The sequence below is a fragment of the Geotrypetes seraphini genome, chromosome 3 (assembly GCF_902459505.1).
Source record: "Geotrypetes seraphini chromosome 3, aGeoSer1.1, whole genome shotgun sequence".
In the NCBI taxonomy this organism is placed as follows: domain Eukaryota; kingdom Metazoa; phylum Chordata; class Amphibia; order Gymnophiona; family Dermophiidae; genus Geotrypetes; species Geotrypetes seraphini.
The window spans coordinates 68856264-68883200 of NC_047086.1; the positions used below are offsets into that span (position 1 = coordinate 68856264).

General features: G+C 47.1%; 1 protein-coding gene across 4 annotated transcripts in view; it reads left to right on the forward strand.

Annotated features, from left to right (window-relative positions):
* The window catches only part of GCLC (glutamate-cysteine ligase catalytic subunit), a 251587-nt gene that overhangs the window by 213888 nt on the left and 10762 nt on the right, over positions 1–26937 (forward strand). For all 4 annotated transcript variants that reach the window (XM_033936648.1, XM_033936647.1, XM_033936646.1 and 1 more), the window contains one exon: positions 15667–15771. In XM_033936648.1, the coding sequence (XP_033792539.1) occupies positions 15667–15771 (105 nt within the window). The remainder of the gene's footprint in view (positions 1–15666; positions 15772–26937) is intronic.

Sequence of the window (26937 nt, forward strand, 5' to 3'; positions counted from 1 at the left end):
GCACCCCACCCCGAAGGACCGCCGACTCCCCGACACGATCGGGGCAAGAGGGAGCTCAAGCCCTCTTGCCCCCCCCCCGACTCCCCGACACGATCGGAGCAAAAAGGAGCCCAAGCCCTCTTGCCCTGCCGATTCCCCAACTCCCCGACAATATCGGGCCAGGAGGGAGCCCAAGTCCTCCTGGCCCTGGCGACCCCCCCCCCCGCTAGTTTTTTGGGCCAGGAGGGAGCCCAAACCCTCCTGGCCACGGCGACCCCCTAACCCCACCCCGCACTACATTACGGGCAGGAGGGATCCCAGGCCCTCCTGCCCTCGACGCAAACCCCCCCCCCCCCCCCCCCAAAGAACCTCCGACCGCCCCCTCCAGCCGACCCGCGACCCCCCTGGCCGACCCCCATGACACCCCCACCCCCCTTCCCCGTACCTTTCTGTAGTTGGCCGGACAGACGGGAGCCAAACCCGCCTGTCCGGCAGGCAGCCAACGACGGAATGAGGCCGGATTGGCCCATCTGTCCCAAAGCTCCGCCTACTGGTGGGGCCTAAGGTGCCTGGGCCAATCAGAATAGGCCCGGGAGCCTTAGGTCCCACCTGGGGGCGGGGCCTGAAGCACATGGGCCCAACCCGACCATGTGCCCAAGGCCCCGCCCCCAGGAGGGACCTAAGGCTCCCGGGTCTATTCTGATTGGCCCAGGCGCCTTAGGCCCCACCAGTAGGCGGAGCTTTGGGACGGATGGGCCAATCCAGCCTCATTCCGTCGTTGGCTGCCTGCCAGACAGGCGGGTTTGGCTCCCGTCTGTCCGGCCAACTACAGAAAGGTACGGGGAAGGGGGGTGGGGGTGTCGTGGGGGTCGGCCAGGGGGGTCGCGGGTCGGCTGGGGGGGCGGTCGGAGGTTCTTGGGGGGGGCGGTCGTTGGGGGGAGGGGGGTTTGCGTCGAGGGCAGGAGGGCCTGGGATCCCTCCTGCCCGTAATGTAGTGCGGGGTGGGGGTAGGGGGTCGCCATGGCCAGAAGGACTTGGGCTCCCTCCTGGCCCGATATTGTCGGGAAGTTGGGGAGTCGGCGGGGCAAGAGGGCTTGGGCTCCCTTTTGCCCCGATCGTGTCGGGGAGTCGGCGGGGCAAGAGGGGAAGCAGCAGGACACTGGTAGGAGCTTCTACATGATGGGGGGGGTCGGGAGGCTGTGGGGGTGCGAGCGGTCCTTCGGGGTGGGGGTGCGAGCGGTCCTGCGGGGGGGGGATGAATCGGACATCGGGGGGGGCATCAGGCTTTCAGGGTGGGGACAGGACTTCAAGGGGGAGAGGAGAGTCGGGGCGGGCGAAAGAAGAGTTGGAGTGGCCAGAGGAGAGTCGGGGCGGGCGACTGGAGAGTCGGGCAGCATGCGCGGTATACGGGTGTGCGCGGTATACAAAAATTTCTGTACATAAATTTGTGTTTTCCGCGCGCTATGCCAGTGTGCGCGTTTTACACGGGTGCGCGTTATCTACGTGAAAATACGGTAAATGTTCAGTAAGCGACTTTGAGCCACCGATGTTAGTGTAGTTCAAAAAGGTTCCCATGTGGTGGTGAACTGCTGTCCCAATTTGGAGTGCATGTCCTTTATAGCACTTCGTTCCATCGACACTTGCATGATCATCAGGGAATGCCATTGGGCCAGGGTGGGTGCAGTCATCAATATCCAGCACTGTAATATACTCTTTTTGCCAAGAAGGGTTGCACAGTGAAGTCTTATAAACCCCTAGATTTAGGGTGCCCAATATTATAACATCCAAACGGCATCAAAAGAGAAGGGTGCCATGTACAGCGCCAGCAGCACAACAGAGGCAATTATAGCGTCCACAAAGGAACATTTTGGCAAGCCCAAAACGTGTCCAAGAGAAGCATCCGGACATACACATTAAGGGCAATTATCTGATTAACTCAAGGTAGCAAGATAAGCTCTACGTAGTGAAGTATACACAACGAAAGAGAAATTTGTAATGTTGTTCGTTCAGAAGTATGTTCATAAACTTCACTCTTTGGGGACCCATACATTGACAAAATTGATCATCCAACAAAGTAGAAACTAAATCCCTATTCCATTTCCCTACACACTGTTACCATTGGGTCTCAGTTCCACTGAAATGTTATCACAAATATTTGCTGGATAAGCTTTCTAACAATTGGGCATCCAGCCAATATGTGTCTGTAAATGCCTCTTGTATTTCTTTGATCATAGATAAATTCAGAAGGTAAGCTATGTAATGCGACAGTTGTAAATAGCTAAACATATCTTTGCTCTCCGAACCATATTTATGGCATAAAGTATTAAGTCTGAATATACCTTTGTGCCGTTAGTACTTGAGATAAATAGATAGATAGTATCCTTCTCTGGGCCCAGCGTTGGAATGCTTGGTCTATGGAGCCAGGTAGAAAGTGTTTGTTGCCACAAATGAGATGTGGCTGGAGTATAATCAACTAATTTTCCCACTTGATGCCAGACCATATACAACAGAACATAGAAGATAATAATAAATAATAATAACAGTTTATATACCGCAGGACCATGAAGTTCTATGTGGTTTACAATGATTAAGAAATGTTACAGATTGAGTAGTACTAACAGAGTTAAAGTTTAGCGGTCAGTTATTGTGGGGAGAAATTGTGCAGTGCAGCTGCCTTCGGACTTTAGGAACAGATATGTTTTTAGGTATTTCCTAAATTCTCCATAAGTATTTGCAAGCATGAGTAGTTGTTTCAGATCTTTTCCCCATAATGCTGCCTGATATAAGAAGAGATGTTGATGATGTCTTATAAATATGAATCCTCTAACTGGTGAGGAAACAAAATTCAAGTTTGAGCTTCTCTCATATGTTGATTGGTTGAGAAAGAGAAAAGGTCAGTTATATCTGGGGGTAGGCCGAAAAGTACCTTGAAGCAGAAACATCCAAACTTAAACATCACACGTGCCTCCACCAGCAGCCAATGCAGGAGTCAGTAGGAAGGAGCTACATGATCGAACTTCTTCAGCCCATAAATCAGCCTGACTGCCGCATTCTGCACCAGTTGTAATCAGTGGGTCTATCGCAAGTGCCATTGGAGGTATTGTCAAGTGTAAGTAAGAACTAAAATGCAGGGGAGTAGCCATGGTAATTTCAACCAAAACCACTGAAAAATGTTTCTTTAGCAACTCTCCAGACAGGCATAGGTTAATCTTGCAAGCGGGTTATATCTCATCATGGCCAGCATGTGGAGATTGAAACAAAACTCTGGGATAGTACATAATAGGTGCCTATTCCTATCAGTCTTCTTTCAGTCTCCAGCAGGTGTGAGTGAACTGTACCCATCTCCCTTGGTAGGGTTGTTGGAATTTGTTTAGAGATCCTAGTCCCCGTTTTTGTGCCTGATTGAACTTGGATGGGCCCTGTTTTAGGGTCCGTCCGATCTCGGGAATGTTATATCTGGCGGGTCTCTTGTTGGGTCCCTCCCCCCTTTCCTCCACCTCCCCAAAATTTTTGTAGAGGTGCCTCAGCAGTAAGCCTTGTCCCTAGTTCAGACAAGGCATAGTGCTTTGAGAGCCAGTGGAGTCTGTTCTGTAAAAAAAAAAAAAAATCCTGAGGCAGTGCCGGTCTGAAGGATTGCTTTCCCTTTAAATTTAATGTATTTTACTGTATTTTTCAACTAACCGGCACTTTTCTTCTAGCTAGATCGCTTATGGAGTATTGAGCACTTTACAAGGGAAAAGTGCTCGGCCTGTGCAAGCAGTGTATAGGCTGGTGCGGCGGAGGAGCCTCGTCTGCAGCGGGTGCTAGCATCCAGGGCTCCTGCTGCTAATGCCTCGTGAGCCAATAGGGAGCAGTGGGGAAGCCCGGTCTTCCCCCATCGCCCACTGAGGGATTTCCTCAGCCGCCAACGGTAAAGGTAAAAAGGATTCCCTTACTGCCGGTTCAGGTGGGGATTCCCTCACAGCTGATGCCGGCTTGCCTGCTTTAGCGGCTGGGACAGTTCAAGCTTCCCAGCCACTACAGGCCCTGGAGGCGTTATTTTTGGCAGAATCTTTGCCATCTTTGATGGCAGGCCCCTTTATTTTGTCTGCAACCTAGGTGACCCTTCCCCCTGTATTGGAAAAACAGGGGCAGGTTTCTGCTGGGTCCCCTGCTGTGGCAGGGAGTCCCATGGTACCCCTGGGGGGGGGTTTCCCCTGATTTAATTTTTGCTTTGTGCAGAACCTATTTTCAGGCGGCTGGGAGTCCTGTGTGTGCCCAGAGGGTTTCGTGGGGGGTCCCTCCGCACCCCCTGTGGCAGTGCCTCCCTCTACGCCTTTGGCGTCCCCTCTTCTTCCTCCCTCATCCAAGTGCCCGAGGGTGGCTTGGAATGAGGATTTGTGTTTGGAGAAGCATGTTGGCTTGGATGAGGACCTGGACCCTTTTGAGGAATTCTAGGATCCTCTCGAGGGGACTGCCGCTGGTGGCAGGGCGTCTAGTTTCCTGCTGTCTGCAAGGAGGCGTTTAATGTGCACTTTTTTCAGAGGGATGCTCTGGAGTTTGCCCGCTCCTTGCCAGATCATTTTCTAGCTTCTTCATGTCAGGCGGCATGGAAGATGCAGGCTTTTCACCAGACCTTTCAACGCACTGATAAAAGAAAACATCGATCAACATTTTGAAAAACATGAACTTCTGATAACCAGCCAGCATGGTTTCTGCAAGGGAAGATCGTGCCTAACGAACTTATTGCACTTCTTCGAAGGGATCAACAAACGGATGGACAAAGGAGACCCCATAGACATCATATATCTAGATTTCCAAAAAGCCTTTGACAAGGTGCCCCATGAACGTCTACTCCGGAAACTGAAGAACCATGGGGTGGAAGGAGACGTACATAGATGGATCAGAAACTGGTTGGAGGGTAGAAAACAAAGGGTAGGAGTGAAGGGTCACTATTCCGACTGGAGGAGGGTCACGAGTGGTGTCCCGCAGGGCTCGTTGCTCGGGCCGCTGCTATTTAATATCTTCATAAATGATGATCTAGAAACAGGAACAAAGTGCGAGATAATAAAATTTGCGGACGACACCAAACTATTTAATGGAGCTCGGACTACAGAGGACTGCGAAAAGTTGCAAAGGGACTTGAACAAATTAGAAGAATGGGCGGCGAAATGGCAGATGAAGTTCAACATTGAAAAATGTAAAGTATTACATGTGGGGAGCAGAAACTCGAGGTACAACTATACAATGGGAGGGATGTTATTGAATAAGAGTACCCAGGAAAGGGACTTGGGGGTAATCGTGGACATGACAATGAAGCCGTCGGCACAGTGTGCAGCGGCCGCTAAGAGAGCGAATAGAATGCTTGGTATAATCAAAAAGGGTATTACAGCCAGAACGAAAGAAGTTATCCTGCCGTTGTATCGGGCGATGGTGCGCCCGCATTTGGAGTACTGCGTCCAATATTGGTCGCCGTATCTTAAGAAGGATATGGCGTTAGTCGAGAGGGTTCAAAGGAGAGCAACACGTCTGATAATAGGTATGGAAAACCTGTCATATTCTGAGAGATTGGAGAAGCTGGGTCTCTTTTCCCTGGAGAAGAGGAGACTTAGAGGGGATATGATAGAGACTTACAAGATCATGAAGGGCATAGAGAGAGTAGAGAGGGACAGATTCTTCGAACTTTCGGAAAATAAGAGAACAAGAGGGCATTCGGAAAAGTTGAAAGGGGACAGATTCAAAACAAATGCTAGGAAGTTCTTCTTTACCCAACGTGTGGTGGACACCTGGAATGCGCTTCCAGAGGACGTTATAAGGCAGAGTACGGTACTGGGGTTCAAGAAAGGATTGGACAAATTCCTACTGGAAATGGGGATAGAGGGGTATAGATAGAAGATTACTGCACAGGTCCTGGACCTGTTGGGCCGCCGCGTGAGCGGACTGCTGGGCACGATGGACCTCGGGTCTGACCCAGCAGAGGCATTTCTTATGTTCTTATGCTTGCTAGATCTCAGTGGTTGTTCCAATATCCCCTCAGGAGTGTGGCACTGGCAGGTACTCAATTTACTTTGTGGTGCCCAAGAAGGAGGGGACCATTCGGCCCATCTTAGATTTAAAAGGGGTCAACAGGGCTCTCAAAATTCCATCTTTTCGCATGGAGACACTACGGTCTGTCATTCTGGTGGTTCAGCCGGTGGAGTATCTGACTTCTCTCGATCTGACAGAGGCCTACTTGCATGTTACAATTCAGTCTTCCCATCAGCGCTTCCTTCACTTTGCGATTTTGGGTCAACACTATCAGTTCTGTGTGCTTCCTTTTGGTCTGGCTACGGCTCCACGGACTTTTACCGAGGTTATGGTGGTCGTCGCAGCGACCTTGCGGACAGAGGGCATTCTGGTGCATCCCTACCTAGACGACTGGTTGATTTGGACGAAGTTGTCTCAGAAGAGCACCTGGGTCACGGCTCAGGTGGTGGAGTTTCTGCAGTTCCCTGGATGGGTGGTCAACCTTTTCCAAGAGTCTGTTGACCCTATCTCAGGGCCTGGAAGTACCTTGGGGTTCTGTTCGACACCTCCCAGAGGCCCGGGTAAGCAAATTACAATCTCAAATTTGCCCTTCTTATGGCGTCCCGGTGTCCTTGGGTGCAGGATTCCCTCCAAGTCTTGGGGTCGATGGCAGCTTTCCTCGATGTCGTGAGGTAGGCTCTGGTCCACATGCGTCCTCTTCAGTATGCTCTGCTTCAGAGGTGGTCGCCCCAGAAGCACAGTCTGGATCTCCCTGATCCTCTGAGGGGCTTGGCGCGCTGCAGTCTTCATTGGTGGCTCCAGACCTCCCATCTTATTCAAGGGCCGAGTCTGGATCAGGCACAATGGATGGTGCTTCTCACGGATGCCAGTCTTCTCGGTTGGGGAGCTCAGTGTCTAGGTCATTCAGCTCAGGGCACCTAGTCCACGGAGGAGGCGTTCTGGTCGATCAATGTTCTGGAGACCAGAGCTGTCCATCTGGCGTTGTTAGCCTTTCACTCCTTCTTGACGGTCAAGTCAGTCAAGGTTCTGTCGGACAATGCCACGGCGGTGGCCTATGTCAATCGTCAGGGGCATCAAGAGCACTCAGGTGGCACAGGAGGTGGCTCTGCTCATGGTCTGGGCAGAGTCTCATCTTCAGGACATTCGGCCACATACCTGAAGTGGAGAATGTTCAAGCGGACTTCCTCAGTCATCACGTGCTAGATCCAGGAGAGTGGTATCTAAGCCATGTGACCTTTCAGTTGATAGTGCAGTCTTGCGGTCAGTCCCTCATGACCTGATGGTCACGAGTGTCAATGCCAAAACACCCCGCTTCTTCAGTCGTCACAGAAATGGTCAGGCCAATGGGCTGGATGCTCTGGTTCAACCATGGCCAATGGAGGGGCTGTTGTTCCCTCCTTGGCCATTGGTGGGCAGAGTTCTACTCTGCATTGTTCGTCATCTGGGCCTAGTGGCTCCAGATTGGCCCAGACGGCCATGGTTGCCTGTGGAAGCTCGGGTATTGTTTAAGTTGGGCTGGTTTTGTTACAAGGTTTGATATGGTGCAGCCCCTACTTATCTGGCTAATAGTTTTTCCATAGCTATGCACAAATGCAGTAGAAAAACTCATGCTCTGTTCAATTTCCCTTCTGTAAAAGATTGTAAAAGCAAGAAATTCCTAAATCACTCTTTAGCATCTCAGGCAGCTTCTCATGAAAAAGAATTTTGATCATTGTTGCTCACAGCTGTTTCTTACAGACATTTTAGAAAACAGCTAAAAAACTATCTTTTCTCCAAATACCTGACTAGCTGACTCATTCAAATATACAATTGTGTTTAATGTTTATAATTTTTGTAAACCGTGTAGAACTTTTTGGTAACGCAGTCTATAAGTATAATGTTATGTTAACTGGTGCAGCATCTGGTGTTGGATCCTCTGCCTCTTTAGCCCGATCTGCTGACTTGAGGCCTCATTCCCATGTTCGATCCGGGTCCCTTTTGTCTTATGGCTTGGCTCTTGAAAGGGAACGCCTAGGTAAGAAGGGGTACTCAGATAAAGTGATCTCCACCCTCTTGGCGTCCCAGAGACTTTCCACATCTCTGATTTATGTGCGGATTAGGCATGTCTTTGAGAACTGATATGGGGCGTGTGGTGTGGTCTCTCTTCACACTTCCCTGCCTTACATCTTTAGAGTTCTTGCAGGATGGCCTGGACATAGGTCTGGTTTGGTCTTCTCTCCGGGTTCAACTGGTGGCCTTGTCAGCCTTTCGTGGGTTGTTACGGGGGTCAGCGTCTTACTGCCATTCCTGATGTTCGCTTCTTGTGGGCGGCAAATTGCTGAAGGCACCCGTGTGACCGTCTGTTCCTTCTTGGGATTTGAATCTGATCCGGTCTGGTGCGCTCCCTTTTTTAGCCTTTGAGTGCCTGTTCATTGAAGGTCCTTACTCTTAACCCTTTCAGGACCAAGGGACATATTTGTCCCATAACTTTAAAATCCTATAAATTTTGATTGGGATAGTCTACAGTTCTAAATTTGATATGTACGGATTCCATATGATACTGCCTTTATGTAAACAAACTGGTTCCGACATTCATTCATTAGCGTCGTTGCCAGATTGACGAGAAGATTCACTTGCCACACTGTCCATAAGCCAGAAGTTTGATTTTTTTAAAAAAAAATAATGATATTTCACAAAAAAAATCAATTTTTTGGCATCTGCAAGCCCTTTTTACCATAAAAATGTTGTCAAAACCACAAAAATTGGCCTACGATCCTTATGGTCCTGAAAGGGTTAAGGCGGACTTCTTGGTGGCTATTACTTCTGCTAGGTTTGTTTCGGAGCTGCAGTCTCATTCTTGTAGGTCTCCCTTCCTGGAGTTTTCTATGGAGCAGATCGTTTTGCGGCCTGTTCCTTCCTTTCTGCCAAAGATGATTTCTTTTCATGTCAGGCAGTGGTCCTTCCAGTGTTGAGTACTTGGGAGGGATCTTCAGAGCAGAAACAGTTGCGCAAGCTAGATGTCTGTCGGGTTCTTAGTTCTTATGTGCAGAGGACCCAGGAGTTCAGGAAATCAGACCATTTTTTTGTCCTTCTAGCGGGTCCTCATAAGGGGGATGGCACTTCCAAGGCTACCATTGCACACTGGATTAAGGAGATTATTGCTTCCGTATACCTTCTTCAGAAGAAGCTTGTTCCGGTATTTCTCAAGGCTCATTCCACTCGGGGTCAGGCAGCTTCTTGGGCTGAGTCTTCGCTAGTGCCTCCAGTAGATATTTGTAAGGCTGCTGTTTGGTCTTCCTTGTATTCCTTTGTCAGACACTACCATGTGGACATTCAGGCATGTCGGGACGCAGTGTTCGGTGAGCATGTTCTTGTGTTGGTCCTTCGGGGGTTCCACCCATGATGGGGACTGCTTTGGTACGTCCCGCTTGTAAGATTAACCTATGCCAGTCTGGAGAGTTACTAAAGAAGGATAAATTAAGTTCTAACCTGTTAATTTACTTTCTTTTAGCCTCTCCAGACTGGCATAGGACCCCACCCTGTCTATTGTCGTGTTCTTGTGGGTGTTGTGTGTGCAGATTTGGGGTTTTTTTCTGCAGTTCTAATATTTTTCTAGGGTCGGAGAGATTTGAAGAACAGTGGCTGTGGCTCAACTGGCATAGCTGGTGAGCTGTGGGGACATATTTTCTTGCCAGGATCTCTCCTTTGCATTTTACAACAGCATCGCGGTATATTAGTTGTTACTCCTGTTCGGAATCTTGTTTATTTCTGTTTCAAGTTCTTAGTTGTGCTTGGCTATTCTCAGACTGATAGGAATAGGGAAAGGCACCTATTATGTACTATTTTAGTTTTGTTTCAGTCTCCGCTTGCTGGTCATGATGAGATATAACCCGCTTGTAAGATTAACCTATGCCGGTCTGGAGAGGCTAAAAGAAAGTAAATTAGCAGGTAAGAACCTAATTTCTCCTTGCTGCCCCTTAGCCAATATGAAGCATCCCACAAGCCCAAGAGAATCTCTATAAGCTCAACAGCCCCAAGCCACCCTTTATTCTTGGAGAGGTAAAAAGTCCTTAATGGTAAATGGGCACGCTTCCCTCGCCACAAAAATCTAGTAAGCACCTTGTGTGAAGCGTGCAAGTGAGAAGATGAGAGTAGTAGCGGAAAAATTTGCAAAACGTATAACCATCCAGGTATAATTAACATGTTGTTTAATGTGATATGGCCCATTAAAGAGTCAGGAAAATGATGCCAGGCTGCCAGCTGTAAACGGGGAACAATATTGATGTCATATAGCACAGGTGTCAAACACAAGGCCTGTGGACCAAATCTGCCCGTGGTGCGATGCAGTATTTTCATTGCTGCCACCGGGTATTTTATCTTCTGGCCGGCTCCCTCCTCCTGACAGACGCAATGTGCGCAAAGCCGCAGGCAGCAGCTCCTACGCGCGTCCTGCACCTGAACTGGAAGCCTTCTCTCTGACATCGCAATGTCAGAGGGAATGCTGCTGGATGAGGTGCGGGACTCGCGGCTTTGTGCACACTACGGAAATGAGGCGAGAGCCGGCCAGAAGATAAAACCCCCGGGGGCGGCAATGAAAAGCATCACACCATGGGCCGCATAAAATGGCCAGGCAGGCCTTGTGTTTGACACCTGTGTTCTAGCTCATCGAAGTTCTACATTGAAATATCGATACATTATTTCGAAGCATCGACACTTTCTTTTCATCACGGCGTTCGTTGCCAAGACATCATAGGTCATCATCGCATCTATCTCATGCTTCAAAGCGAAAAAGGGATACTCATCGATCCTCGACATCGTCTTCATCGAATCGGTACCGAAGACATCAAAGAACTTCTCTTAGGCATCAATTCTCTCGACGCACAACTTCTCCAAGCTTTCTCTCTGGTTCAGATTTGCAATCTGACTCGGAGGGTGATTTTATTTTATCTGAGATTTACTCTTATGTCACACCTTCAGAACCATCATCATAGAAAATGCCTTCCAGAAAATCTTCTCCAGAAAGACTTTCCTTTACTATTTATTTATTTTGATTGCTATCCCGTCCTCCCAGTAGCTCAGAACAGGTTACAAGTCAACATTCACAGTGGAATACATTTGGACAGTACAACGGAATACATTTGGACAGTACAGTACAGATATTAGGCAGCTGGGCAAAGCCCTGCCTGTCAAATTGGAAGCTGATACTGGACAAAGCACTGAGTACTTGGATGCTTTGAACTTTGAGCCGCCCAAAGAGCTCAAGTTATCATTACATGGCATTCTTAAAAATACGCTTCTCAAAAATTAGGAAACATAGAAAATGACAGCAGAAAAGGGCCACGGCCCATCAAGTCTGCCCACTCTAATGACCCACCCCTCTAACTTCTTCCACTAAGAGATCCCACATGCCTATCTCATTTTTTCTTAAAATCTGGCACGCTGCTGGCCTCAATTACCTGCAGTGGAAGATCATTCCAATGATCTACCACCCTTTTGGTGAAGAAATACTTCCTGGTGTCGTCATGAAATTTCCCGCCCCTGATTTTCAGCGGATGCCCTCTTGTGGCCGTGGGTCCTTTAAGAAAAAAGATATTATCTTCCACCTCGATACGGCCCCTGATATATTTGAACGTCTCAATCATGTTTCCCCTCTCTCTGTGTTCATCGAGTGAGTATAGCTGCAAAAGACCATCCTGGTGGCCATTTGCTGAACCAACTCGGCTCTCAGCACATCTTTTTGGTAATGTGTCCTCCAGAATTGTACACAATATTCCAGATGAGGACTTACCATGGATCTGTAAAACGGCATTATGACTTAGGGCTTTCAGCTGACGAAACTTCTACGGATACAACCCATCATTTGTGTAGCCTTGGATGAAGCTTTTTCCACTTGCTTGACAGTTTTCATGTCTTTACTAATGATCACTCCTAAGTCTCGTTCTGCTGCATTCCTAGCTAAGTCTCATCATTTAGGGTGTAAGTTCTGCATGGATTTCTGCTGCCAAGGTGCATGACCTTACACTTTTTGGCATTGAAGCTTAGTTGCCAAGTCGAGAATCAATGTTCCAGTAAGAGTAGGTCCTGCATCATACTGTCGGGCAATGTGCTTTTGCCTACTATGTTGCATAGTTTGGCGTCATCGGCGAATAATGTAATTTTACCTTGAAGCCCCTAAGCCAGGTCTCTTACGAAAATGTTAAATAGGATCGGGCCCAAGACCGAGCCCTGCAGCACTCCACTGATCACCTCCGACGTTTCGGAAAGGGTACTGTTAACCACCACCCTCTGAAGTCTACCTCCAAGCCAGTCTTTAACCCATGCAGTTAATGTTTCACCTAATCCCATCAAACTCATCTTGCTCAATAACCTGCAGTGTGGGACGTTATCAAAAGCTTTACTGAAGTCCAAGTACACGAAGTCCAGGGACTCCCCCATATCCAACTTTCTTGTTACCCAGTCAACGAAGCTGATTAGATTGGATTGGCAGGACCTTCCCTTTGTAAATCCATATTGATGGGGATCACATAGATTTTCCTCGTTCAGGATCGTATCTAATTTATGTTTGATTAGTGTTTCCATAAGTTTACTCACTATTGATGTGAGACTCACCGGTCTGTAATTCGCAGCCTCCGTCCTGCATCCCTTTTTGTGGTGTGGAATGACGTTAGCTGTTTTCCAGTCCAACGGGACTCTTCCTGTACTTAGGGAAAGTTTGAAGAGCGCGGATAGCGGTTCTGCTAGGACGTCACTCAACTCTCTAAGCACCCTGGGATGTAGTTTGTCTGGTCCCATGGCTTTGTTCACTTTGAGTCTTGATAGTTCATAGTAGACGCTGCTGGGCGTAAACTCGAAATTTTGAAATGGGTCTTCCGAGCTTTCCCTTGTCTGCAATTGTGGACCGGATCCCAACGCCTCGCAGGTAAAGACTGAGCAGAAGTATTCATTTAGTAGTTCGGCTTTATCGGAATCTGATAGCTTCAAGAAAACTAGATTCCATTTACAAAATCATTTCTTGTCCAGGGTTTGATAAGCCATAACTTCAACATCAATCATTACTTGTGGAATCAACCCTTAAAATAATCTTCCAGTACAGGAGTTTATGCCTCAGCACCACCAGGGCGTGAAGGCCGTACTATGGACAAATTTGGAAGTTGCCTTTACCAGAATTCTATGTTGGCAAGCAGAATCCTTAATTACAATTTCAACATGTCCTGTTATCTAAAACATCTGGTAAGGAAATTGTCTGACTTTAAAAAGTATATTACTTCAGAACACCTTACAGAATATTGGCAAACTATTCACACACTTTCACCCACTAGAAAATATATTGCAAGATCAGCTTACAATGCTTTTGAGATGTAATCCAGAGCATCTGCTCTGTCGGTGGCTATAAGACGTCTATCTTGGCTAAGAGTCTCTGATATGGACATCAATCTCCAAGATACAGCGCCAATATTCCATGTTTAGGTGAAAAACATTTTAGTAATTCTATCAAGGCAGCCACGCAAAAATTGACACAACATGAAAAGAATTAGAATTCTTTAGACAGAACAAAGACTAAGCCTCAAACTTCACAACAGTCTGCTAAGCCTTTTTATGCATATCAGAGGCGACTTCTAAACCTTCTTTTTCTAGACCACTGCTGCAAAAGAAACAAACCAGAGGCCTCTGAAAACTCAGGCAGCAGCTCCTCAAAAACCTGCTCAGTCCTTTTTACGTGATTATGGAGTACGTAGCCTCTTCCTCAGCCTATCGGAGGTCGTCTACAATTCTGCCATCAATGTTCGACTATGATAACAACTGACCTATGAGTTCTAAGTCATCAAGGAAGCTTACTCTCTTCACTTTCTCATGATACCTCCAAGAGTCCTCTTTCAACCCTCAGCAAACATCCCTTCTTCTTCAGGAAATAGAGGCTCTGCTTCAGTTAAATGCCATAGAGGTAGTATTCCCTTCTCAGAAAAATCAGAGGTTCTACTCCAGGTATTGTCTTGTTCAATTCTCAACCTCCAAGACTTAAACAAATTCTTAGTCAAAGAAAGGTTTCAAATGCTGTTTCTGGAAACTTTATATCGACTTTAGATCAAAATGACTGGCTATTATCTCTAGATCTAAAAGAGGCTTATAACCATATGCCAATTCATCCTGCTCACAGAAAATTTCTGCTGTTTCAGATAGCCCATCAACATTTTCAGTACAAAGTTCTGCCCTTCGGCCTGGCTTCCTCTCAGAGTGTTCACTAAGTGCCTGGTAGTAGTGGCAGCAGCTCTAAGAGCTCAAGGGTTCCACACAGAAAGTTCTCAACTGTTCATCTCCTTTGATTCTAACAGGTTGGGCCGGCCTGTAACCAAGAGAACTATTTCCACATGGCTAGTGGCCTGTATTTCCTTTTGCTACGCTCAAGCTGGGCTGCAGCTCTGGGGTCGTGTAACAGCATATAAGGACCAAGCTATGGCAGCATCTGTTGTAGTCTTACTTTCCACTCCCATAGATGAAATTTGCAAAGCAGCCACTGGTCTTCAGTTCACACATTCATGTCTCGCTCCTGTCTGGAATCTTTTTCCAGATGGGACGGTCACTTCGGCCAAGCAGTATTACAAAACTTATTCTCTTAATGGCCAACTCTCCCTCCATCCCATTGCAGTAAGCTAGGGAGTCCCACATGTGAGAATATGCTGCCTGCTTGTCCTAGGATAAAGCACAGTTACTTACCGTAACAGGTGTTATTCGGTGATAGGAGGCAGATATTCTTACATCCCACCCACCTCCCCTGGTTGGCTTCTTGGCTTGATTACAGAACTGAGGTGTGCGAGCAAGCATCAGGCGGGAAGGCACTCGCGCATGTGTGCTGCGGGCGGTCATGAAATTTCTTAAAACTTAGTGACAGTACACTTTTTAAGCTGTCCTTACTAGGTTTCCATGGATAATGTCACCCACATGTGAGAATATCTGCCTGCTATCCCCAGATAACACTTGTTATGGTAAGTAACTGTGCTATCTTCAAAGGAAACCAGTGTATGATGCCACCTTAGCAAACTGACTTCAACCTACACAGACTAAAAATGCCCACATTTATTACTAATGACATGGGCTTTCAAAATTGCCCCCTTTGAGTCTCTGGGAATGATGTAGGCTAAAGCAGCCGGTGCAGGCTAAAACAGCATCTGGGAGCTTATGTGCAGAGATTGCATGTTGTGTTGGTGCCTCTGGGCCTGGCATTCCCAGACAGATGTATCTTACCAGGCCAACATCCTTCAACATCTGTACACAGGTTGCTCTTATCTGTATGGATGATCATAGTTAAAGTATTGGCTCTGTACAAAGATGAGGTGGATTTCTCATGATGATAATAATTGATATGAATGCTGCCCAACGGAAGATCTAAACATTAGATAATTCTTATGGTTTAGGGTTGAAAAACAGTTGCTCCATAGAAAATTTACTTGATTTGGGCAAGTATGCACTTTATAGCACATGGAATTGTATATGCAAATCTACATATTTAATTTCTGAATTGTCTTAAATTTTTGCAGTTATATGCACGAACAACCATCTCAACAATTGTACTATATTACTGCATTTTCGTGACTTTGGTGCATTTGTTTGCCATGTTGTACATGTTTATATGTATTTGATCTTAAATGTATGTTTGTTTTTCCACAAGGCATGTTGAGTCCATAACCGTTTTTTTTAATTGCTTAGGTCCAGTTGACAGATTTTGAAAACTCTGCATATGTTGTATTTGTGGTATTACTGACCAGAGTGATTCTGTCATATAAGCTGGATTTCCTTATTCCTCTGTCAAAGGTAAGAATAATCACAAATAATTTTTAGAGTTGATTGTGATCATGTTAGGTTGTACTATTTTTTTTTTTTAACACGTCCCTCCTCCAACTCTCCCTCTGCTGCCTTCTCTCTCTCTGGCTTCATCTTGTTCTTGTTTTATATTGTGGGCTGAAGAAGAGCCTGTCTTGATCTTTTATAAGAACAGTCTTACTGGATCAGACCCGTGGTTCATCTAGACTAGTATCCCGTCTTCACAGTGGCCAATCTAGATCACAAGTACCTTGCAAAAAACCCAAATAGTAGCAGCATTTTATTCTACTGATCCAGGGCATGCAGTGGCTTCCCCCATGTCTGTCTCAATAGCAGACTATGGACTTTTCCTCCAAGAATTTGTCCAAACTTTTTTTTTTTTTTTAAATCAGCTGTATTAACTGCTCTTGCAACATCATCTAGCAGTGTGTTCCAGAGCTTAACTCTTCTCTTGAGTGAAAAAATATTTCCTCTTACTGGTTTTAAAAGTATTTGCCTGTAACTTTGAGTATCCCTTAGTCTTTGTAATTTTTGATTCTTGAGCTAGAGCCAGAGGACCAGTCAGATAAAGACTGGGGGGACTGGAAGTTGGATTCTGTGTCTTTACTGTCCCAGACTGAACTGTGTCTCTTGGGGGATTTGGGGTCTCGCCCAGAGACAGGAAGTCAGGAGACTGATGCCCCTCTTGAGTAGGGAGAGGACCTGACAATATGCTGCCTGTTTAAGGCAACGGCGTTGATGGAGTTTATCTCAGTCACTGTGGGAGTTAAACTTAGAGACGCCATAGGCTGCAGCTGTGCAGTGTTCATTATGAGTGCTTCTCAGGCGGTAGCACCAGGAGAATTTCTGGCTTCCCTGGATTTGAAAGAAACCTACCTCCATATTCCAATTTATCCAGAACATAGAAGATTCTTAAGATTCCATGTTCTGAAGAGATGCTTCCAATTCTTCGCACTTTAAATGGCAACAGCGCCGCATACCTTCACCAAGGTAATGGTGGTAGCAGTGGCCCATCTCAGAAAGATGGGAATTCAAGTGCATCCCTACTTAGATGATTGGCTGATCGGGACCCTGTGCAAAACGGAAGGAGAGAACAGTGACTCAAGTGGTCCAGCTGGAATGGATTGTCAACTTCCGCAAGAGCCGCTTGGCAGTTCAGAACAGGAGTACTTGGGAATATGCTTCAAAATGGCAGCTATGTTTTTCTACCCAAGCCACACAAATAAACTAATGAAACAGATTGCAAACTTCTTGGCAATGTCGGTGCCACATCATAGGAGCTATCTCCAGGTGCTAGGTTCCCTGACAGCCACCATAGCGGTGGTTCCTTGGGCAAGGGCCCATATGCATTCCCTCCAGCATGCATTGTTATTCTGCAGATCTTCTCAGAGGGATATGCTCTGGAAGCCTCTGGCTTGGGCAGTGGAAGCTCAGAAAAACTTATGTTGGTGGCTGCGACCAAATTCCTTAGCGACACTTTGCATCCCCTCTTGAGTCATTCTGACAACCAATGGGGAAGAAATTGCCTTGGGCATTTAATCCAGAGCCAACAGATTCTATCGCAGAGGAAGTGGTCCATAAACTGGAGCTACAGGCCATTCTGCTTACCTTGCAGATGCTGGAGAAACATCTGGAAGGCAAAGCGGTCAGGGTTTTATCCCACGACAAGCAGGCAGCATATTCTCACAGATGGGTGACTTCATCTATGGAGCCCCGGTATGGACAATGCAAAAATGTACTGTCACTTTAACTTCTTCAGCAGTCTCAAGACCGCCCTGCCACACATGGTGAGTGCCTTCCTGCCTGACGTTGGCTCATGGGACCATCCGTTTTTAGTTTTCAGCAGTGCTAAGAAGTCACATTAATTTGGATTCTCTCCAAGTACATGTTTTTTGTTTTTTTCCTGCCTTCCAGTCATTTAAATTTCTTTTCATTGTTTTTTGTTTTACTCTTTGTTTCCCATAAATTTTACATTTTTCATTTTGGGGTGGGGCCTTCCATTCCCCCTCAGCCTGTTTTCAGGCCAGGGCCATTGAGCCCTTTTCAGACTCTTGCCCACTCAACATCCAGTAAAATTCAGTCCTTCGACCTCTCTGCTGCTATTTTTCCTTCAATGTCCAAGCCTCTTCTACTGGTTTCAAGAAGTGTACTTGGTGTTCTTGGTGCAACAGAATCATCTCAATCACCAATCCGCACAACTGGTATCTCCAGCGCCTTGGTCCAAAGCTTCGATGATGTCAACCCCATCTTAAATGGACAAACACCATTCTCTGACTGCATCCACGTCAACGCTGGCGTCTGCTTCTGTGGTACCACCAACTTCATCACCGCCTAAAAAGGCTAAGAAGCATTCTCATGCTAGAAACACATCGGCATCCTCTCAAGCATTGTCAGTCAACGCACTCCAAGCACCAACGTTAACAGCCTTGCTCTTCATCTCATAGGCGTGCCTCTTCGAGGTTCCCAATGCTTCGATGCCCTGCAACAAAGACAGTACCGACACCTGTGGTACCGATGCAGTCCATCCAGTACCAATTTTTTTTAAAAGCTGCTTCAGTCACAAGTGGCCCAAGTTCCTCCCTCGGCTCCATTGGTACCAGCTCAGCCTGAGCATCGCTCTACGAGGCCTTCAGGTACCAGGTCACACACAGCTCATTGCCATCGTACTACTAGGTCCAGCATCTCTTCTACATCTACAACAGATCGGCATAGGGATAGAAGCTCCTCTAACTGCTCACCTTATCATCGGAGTCACCGTTCCTGTCAGCGGTGTCATGCTTCTAGAGATCACTCATCTAGATGTATCCTATCTCTAGAATTCGACTCAGCCCTTACAGATCGGTCCTATTCTGACCCAGGAGTCTTATGGAATGCCATTGTATCCCTCTCCTCTACCACCTAAAAGGAGGTCCACCTGAGAGCCTATCATTTATGAAATTTATTCGTTGGATGGAACAGTCTCTGCCGGTCAGAATGGAATTGGAGTCTGAACTGAGAGCCGAGTTATTTGATGCTCTAGACTTTGAGCAAATCCCCAAAGATTGTTTAAAACTTCTATTCAACAACTTGAGAGATGCCATGTTTTTGATTTTTGTTTTTTTTTTGTTTGACATAGTTTTATTGTGAAGCAAACACACAGACAGTGCAAACACAGTCACAGTTAAAGTCAATTTCCAAAAAGATGGTACAGGGAAGGCAACAAAACAATACACAATGCGAATCTCGAATCACAGCGAATGCAAGAGAGCAAGGACCAGCACATCCAAACGTAGAAGTCCCATCCAGAAAAAGGGGGGGGAAGAGTGAAACCCAACAAAACCCAACTAAGTGCCAGCCGTAAAGCAACTAACTCAAAAAAGAAAAGGCAGAGAGAGATAGGAGATATGTACACAGTCAGCGAGCTCGCTTCTCAATTTTTCATGTAAAACCACCCTTAAAACCCCACTACAGAAAACCAGAACCCCCCCCCCCCCCCCAGAGACTGGAGAAGTGGAAACAGTGCAGTGTCACAAAAGGTTAACCTTAGCTAGGACCTGCTCCCAGAGAAATCCATACAGCTGAGGGGACCCCACCAGGCTTCCCACGCAACTCCCAATGAGCTAATTCTCGAAGGGACCGTTTCCAACTCAAACTCTGAGACCGCCCCATCCATCCACACACGGAGCACTCCCCGCTTGGCCACTAGGATAGCAATATAAAGGAAACGCCGATGGTCCTCTCCCAACCCCTGGTCCCTCAGCTCCGCATCATGACCCAAAACCAGAATCCCATGGAACCACTGGACCGGTACCCCCAGGATCTTTACCAGAAAATCCAGTACCCCATTCCGATAAGTGCCCAGAGCAGGACACTCAGTGAGCATATGCAATAAGGTCCCAGGCAGGCGCCCACATTTTACACAGTCAATGGAGTCCCATAAACCCGCCTGTACCCCCTTCAGCATAGTAAAGTAAGTGCGGTGTAGCAATTTAAATTGAAGCTCTTGCAAAGCGGCATTGCATGCTCCACGGGAAATATTAGAGAAACAAGTTTGGAGCACCCCAGGCGAAATCTTCCCCCAAGTCCAGTGACCAGTTAGAGACCAGAGAGATGAACTGAGTGTCCTCTCTCTCCGTCCTCGCTGTCCCATACCAAAAAGACAGGGAATTGAGCTCAGTGGGTAAGGACAAAAAAATTTGATCCACTTTCAGGAATTGATTGCCCCCGGCCGGCTCCTAAGATTGGCTAGATAATAACGGCGCAACTGTAGGTAGGCAAAGAAAGGCATATGGGGCAGATCCCAGGTGGTGTGGAGCAATTCAAACCGTTCTTCAGATATGTTAAAGTGAAGCAGCCGGCTAGGGAGGAGGTGGGACCGCTGAATGACGGAGACAGGAAGGGAGTGGTGAAGGAGGAGAAAGAAGTGGCGGAAAGACTAAACATGTTCTTTTCGTCTGTATTTACAAAAGAGGAAACATCCAACATACCGGAACCTGAGCAAATCTTCAAAGGAGCCCAAACAGATAAACTAACACCATGGAAGTAAGCCTTGAAGATGTATGCAGGCAGTTAGAAAATTAAAAATTGACAAATTGCCGGGCCCGGACGGAATCCTCCCTAGAGTATTGAAAGAACTAAAGGAGGAAATAGCGGAACTACTACAGCAGGTTTGTAATCTATCCCTGAAAACAGGCGTGATCCCAGAGGATTGGAAGATAGCCAATGTTACGCCCATCTTTAAAAAGGGATCAAGAGTGTGGTATGCAGCCTGTGCCTGCTAGGAGTGTCCCTAGAGCAGTGCACAAGTCTAAACCATATTCCACTCAAAGCACAATTTGAATCTATGGATGAATTACCTTCTTTGTCCTATAGAGGGAGCAGGAGTGCAGGATTCCCATCCCCCACTGAAGCCTAGAATTATTACCCGGAAATCATTTCCTGCTGAGGGTTTGGGGCGGGGCTGCAGACTGCTATCCCTAAGAAACAAGCTACTTGAGAGTCAGAAGCAGCAGGAACAGGGTCAGGACATGCCACAGCGCTCAGGGCTGAGAGCTCTGGATGTCAGCCAAACTCCAGAATCTATGGAACTGATTGAGGCTGGGGAAGAAATGCCTCTGAGTATACTAGAGCTGGAAGTAAACCCTGAGACAAACGCTGAATTGCCTAGTGAAATCCTGCCCATGGAGGTAAGCTGCATGAAAACCAAGTGACTAACTCTGTTGCAGCGAGTACTTTGAATTTGATTTTTCTAACTGCCTGCAAGTGCTGGATATTTCCAAGCCAGCTGAAGAGTAAAGAAGTTTTCTTTTGAACTGTGCAAGAACTGTATTTTTGATACTGGGGGGGGGGGGTGTTTGCCTTTTTGGAAGTTTGTTGTTTTCCCTGGTGGGGGAAGTGAACTGTTTTCAGTCCCAGACAGTGGGGTTAGCCCCGTGTTCATAGTGGTGGGATAGAGGGCCAATTTTATGGCAGATTAACACCACACAGAGCACACTGTCTGACCAGCACTCTGCTGCTGATGAAGCCAGTGCGGGTGCACTGACTTGTGCTGAAGTAGTACAGCCCTGAAGTTTATCTTGTTTTTGAAAGTTTCCTTTCTTTTGCTGTTCATACTTTTTGGACTGTGAATTAATGTGGATTCTACTCTGTTGGGGAAATTTCTTTTTGGATGTTTTGAATTATCCTTATTTTGATACACTCACAGAAATTAGTGGCTTCTTCAGCTTTGCCATATGAACATTTAGCCTATGTTACTAAGCAGAATCATCCTGACAAGCTTTCTGTTTATTTTTACCTGGAAGGAGATGTACACAGATGGATCAGAAATTGGTTGGCGGGGAGGAAGCAGAGGGTAGGAGTGAAAGGCCACTACTCAGACTGGAGGAGAGTCACGAGTGGTGTTCCGCAGGGGTCGGTGCTCGGACCGCTACTATTCAATATATTTATAAATGATATAGAAACAGGGACAAAGTGCGAAATAATAAAATTTGCAGACACCAAACTATTTAGTGCTGCTCAGACTAAAGGGACCTGAACAAGTTAGAGGAGTGGGCAACGAGATGGAAGTTGAAGTTCAATGTCACTCTACTGACCCGCTCATTCAAGTCCTAGTGACCCTATCCCTTGGCATGACCTCGTAGGGATCCCACATAGGTATCCCATTTGTTCTTGAAGTCTGGGATGCTGCGTGCCTCGACCACCTGCACTGGAAGCTTGTTCCAATGCTCAATCACTCTCTCCGTGAAGAAGTACTTCCTGGCGTCTCCACGAAACTTCCCTCCCCTGAGTTTGAGCGGATGTCCTCTTGTGGTCGAGGGTCCCTTGAGAAGAAAGATATCATCTTCCACCTCGACCCTTCCCGTGATGTACTTAAATGTCTCAATCATGTCTCCCCTCTCCCTACGCTCTTCGAGAGTGTAGAGCTGCAATTTGCTCAGTCTTTCTTCGTACGGGAGACCCTTTAGCCCCGAGACCATCCTGGTGGCCATCCGCTGAACCAATTCAATTCTGAGCACATCCTTACGGTAATGTGGCCTCCAGAATTGCACACAGTATTCCAGATGAGGTCTCACCATGGCTCTGTACAATGGCATCATGACTTCAAGTTTCCTGTTGACGAAGCTTCTCTTGATACAACCTATCATCTGCCGTGCTTTAGATGAAGCCTTCTCCACTTGAGTGGCTGCTTTCATGTCAGCACTGATGATTACTCCTAAGTCTCGTTCTGCCGTAGTCCTAGTTAAAGTTTCTCCATTCAGGGTGTAAGTTCTGCAAGGGTTTTCGTTACCGAGATGCATGACCTTACATTTCTTGGCGTTGAAGCCCAGCTGCCAGATCAAGGACCAACTTTCTAAAGTATGCAGGTCTTGCTCCATAGCATCCTGTAGATTATAGCCGTTTACTATATTGCATAGTTTGGCGTCATCAGCGAATAAGGTTACCTTGCCTTGAAGCCCTTGAGTCAGATCCCCAATGAATATGTTGAAGAGGAGTGGGCCCAGGACTGAACCCTGTGGCACTCCGCTAGTCACCTCCGACATTTTAGAGAGGGTACCGTTAACCACCACCCTCTGAAGTCTGTCACTAAGCCAATCTTTAACCCATTCAGTTAGAGTCTCTCCTAATCCCATCGATTTCATCTTGTTCAGCAGCCTGCAGTGTGGGACGCTGTCAAACGCTTTGCTGAAATCCAGGTACATGACGTCCAAGGACTCTCCTGTGTCTTATAAGATCATGACCTGAGACTTATAAGATCATGAAAGGCATAGAGAAAGTGGAGAGGGACAGATTCTTCAAACTTTCGAAAACTACAAGAACGAGAGGGCATTCGGAAAAGCTGAAAGGGGACAAATTCAAAACCAATGCTAGGAAGTTTTTCTTCACCCAACGGGTGGTGGACACCTGGAATGCGCTCCCCGAGGGTGTGATAGGATAGAGTACGGTATTAGGGTTCAAGAAGGGATTGGAGAATCTTCTGAAAGAAAAGGGGATAGAGTGGTAGAGGACTAATACACAGGTCCTGGACCTGTTGGGCCGCCGTATGAGCGGACTGCTGGGCACGATGGACCTCGGGTCTGACCCAGCAGAGGCACTTCTTATGTTAAAATGGGGAGCCGGGGAATCCGAATATGGCACATGACCCAAACAAAGACGCTGGCCAAACCGCTTCTCAACACCCCCTTGAACCCCTACCCCAGGCAGAAAATCAGGGCTCTGACTAAGCTGCTGGAAGGCCCAATTGCCTTGCACCTTTCCAATCTGTAAGCACCACAAGGACATCGCTTTCCTCAAGGGGGTCAGCCACACCGAATGAATCCCAAGATGAATACAGCTCCACCGCGGGCAAGCGAGGCAGGCCAGCGCCGTATAAGGAGCTGTCCAAGAGTCGAAAAGCCCTGCCAGAGCAAAACGAGACCCAGCGGTGAAGAGTTCATGGGCCCAGCGAATGAGAGCAGCGACATTATATAGGCGAAGATCCGGCAAGGCCAACCCACCTCTATCTCGGTGTTGGGTAAGCTTCCACCAGCCGATCGCGCCTGCCTATAGTGCAGGATAAACGATCCAATAAAAGACTGGTAGGAACAGTCATCAGTGCGGCGAATCCAAATAGGGTTCATTTGTAAAGGGTAAAGCAGCTTAGGGAGCAATACCATTTTCACAAGGGCAATTCTACCTGCCAAGGAGAGGAGCAAATCCCCCCAGCGAGCGCAATACTCCTTCAAAAGTTGCAGTTTATCAGAAATATTGCATTTATAAACATGAGACCAGTCCGCGCTAAGGAAGATTCCCAGATATTTGAGTTCCTTTCCTTGAAATGGAAAAGCCCAGATCCTGGCGTGAAGCACGAGGGGAAGAAACAGGCATAGCCTCAGATTACCAAAATTGATACAAAGGCCTGAAAAAGCGCCAAAAGTCTCGAGAGTAGTCAGGCGTGGAATCGTCTCACTGGCATTGCTCACAAATAACATATCAGCAGCAAAGAGCATAATTTTACATCCCTCGGGGCCCACCCGGATTCCTGTAATACCTGAGCTGGTCCTGATTTTATGGGCCAGAGGTTCTAAAGACAAAATAAACAAAAGCGGGGATAGCGGGCAGCCCTGTTGCGTACCCTGATACAGCCGAAACGATTCAGTACGTTGTTTGTTAATAAGCAGTTGGGCCGTAGGGGCTGTATACAGATTAACAATCCATTGATGAAACGGACCCACAATACCAAACTGTTGTACCATCCAGAATAAGTAAGACCAGGTCACCTTGTCGAAGACTTTCTCAGCATCCAAACTGGCTAGTAGGGCATCACCCGCTTTGTTCTTACCCTCCTAAAGCGCTACTAAAGCCCTCAGAATGTTAGAAGAGGCAAAACGCCCAGGCACGAATCCAACCTGATTAACAAGAACCAAGAGAGGGACCACTTGGGCCAACCGGCCCGCCAGGACAGCTGTGAGGATTTTCATATCCTGATTCAGCAAGGATATAGGCCAACAAGATCCCACCAGATCAGGATCTTGGCCCGGTTTCGGTAGGACCAAAACATGGGCATGACTTTGTTCCGGAAATATGTGACCGGTAGATTGCATATCAGCATACATAGCCACCAGTGCCGGCCCTATCTGGGGTTTCAAGATTTTAGAAAACTCAGGGCCCATACCATCAGGTCCAGGGGCCTTTGCCAGTTTTAATCTCCTTACAGCATCCATAAACTCTTTACAGGAAATAGGGGCATTAAGCAACTGTAGGTGAGCGTCCAATATCTGAGGGAGGGCAAGGTCGTGAAAGAAAGAGTCGCATGCTGCCATATCATAAGGACCAGTACTATAAAGCTCCTTATAAAAGCGAACAAATTGATCCTGGATCGCTTTCTCTTCTGTGCGGATAGTTTGAGGGACTTCCCGAATGCAAGAAACGCGTGTCGCCTTATGGAATGGCCACACCAGATTCGCCAGTAATTTTTCAGCCTTGTTACCCCACTGGTATAACCGGAACTTGTAAACATTGATTTGAGTCAAGGCCTTGGCAGTCAGCAAAGCATCAATCCTTTTACGAACGGCCTGATATGTAGCACGGGATTCCTCCGAAGGCTGTGCAAGAAGGTCACCCTTACAAAGACGCAGTTGTTGAGTGAGCGACACCAATTCCGCATCTCGTTGACAGCGCTGAAGGACCGTGTATATGATAATCCTACCCCGTAGGTATGCTTTCGCGGCCTCCCAGAATACAGTGTTGGACACCTCCCCGCTCATATTGGTAGCATAGTATGTTGCCCATATATCAGTGAGGTAAGTGTGAAACTTCTTATCCAGGTAAAGAGTGGGATTGAGGCGCCATATATGGTCAGGAGTGTGGTTGTGCCATTTCAAAGTAAGAGTAACAGCAGCATGATCATTAAACGGGACCTCAACTATGCAAGTTCGTACCATCCGCCCAACTGAATGGGACGAAAGTAAGATATAATCCAGCCGGGAGTGTGAATGGTGCACCCCAGAATAAAAAGTGATGTCCACCTCACCGGGATGGAAAACACATCAGGTATCCACAAGACCCAGTTCTCCTAGCAGGAAGTTCACTCCGATCTTCTCATTATCACTCCGCACCACCCGGGGAGGTTTGCAATCCGTGAATGGATCACTAGTTATATTAAAGTCTCTGGCAACAATGAGTTCGGCAGAGCCAGCAGAAGAGCAAGATAGACAAGGGCAACCCGGTCGACATTATATATCTGGATTTTCGGAAGGCGTTCAATAAGGCTCCACTACTTCGGAAAATTGCAAGCCATGGAATTGAGGGTGAAATATTCACATGGCTTTAAAACTGGCTGGAGCATAGGAAACAGAGAGTGGGAGTAAATGGACAATATTTGGACTGGAAAAGCGTCACTAGTGGGGTGCCGCAGGACTCGGTGCTTGGACCCGTGCCATTCAACATCTTTATAAACAATCTGGAGATAGGTGCGATGAGCAAGGTGATTAAATTTGCGGATGATACAATGCTATTCAGAGTAGTAAAGACGCAGGGGGATTGCAAAGATCTGCAACGTGACATAATCAGGCTCGAGGAATGTGCATCGACATGGCAAATGAGGCTCAACGTGGATAAATGTAAAGTGATGCATGCCGGTAACAAAAATCTCATGCACAAATACACGATATCCGGGGCAGTTCTTGGAGAGACCTCCCAGGAAAGGGACTTGGGAGTCCTGAGCGGCAGCGGCAGCGAAAAGGGCGAACAGAATGCTTGGAATAAGGGGATCACGAATAGATTGGAGAAGATTATCATGCCGCTGTACCGGGCCATGGTACGCCCTCACCTGGAATACTACGTTCAGCACTGGTTGCTGTACATGAAGAAAGACACGGTACTACTCGAAAGGGTCCAGAGAAGAGCGACTAAAATGATTAAGGGGTTGGAGGAGCTGCCGTACAGCAAAAGATTAGAGAAATTGGGCCTCTTCCCTCAAACAGAGGTGATTGAGAGGGGACATGATCGAAACATTCAAGGTACTAAAGGGGATAAACTTAGTAGATAATGACCCTCTCCAAGGTAGGGAGAACGAGAGGGCACTTTCTAAAGTTGAAAGGGGATAGATTCTGTACGAACGTAAGGAAGTTCTTCACCCTTTATGATTTATTGTAAATTGTTTATCGGAAATTGTTCTGATATCTTGTCTGAAGGGTCCAT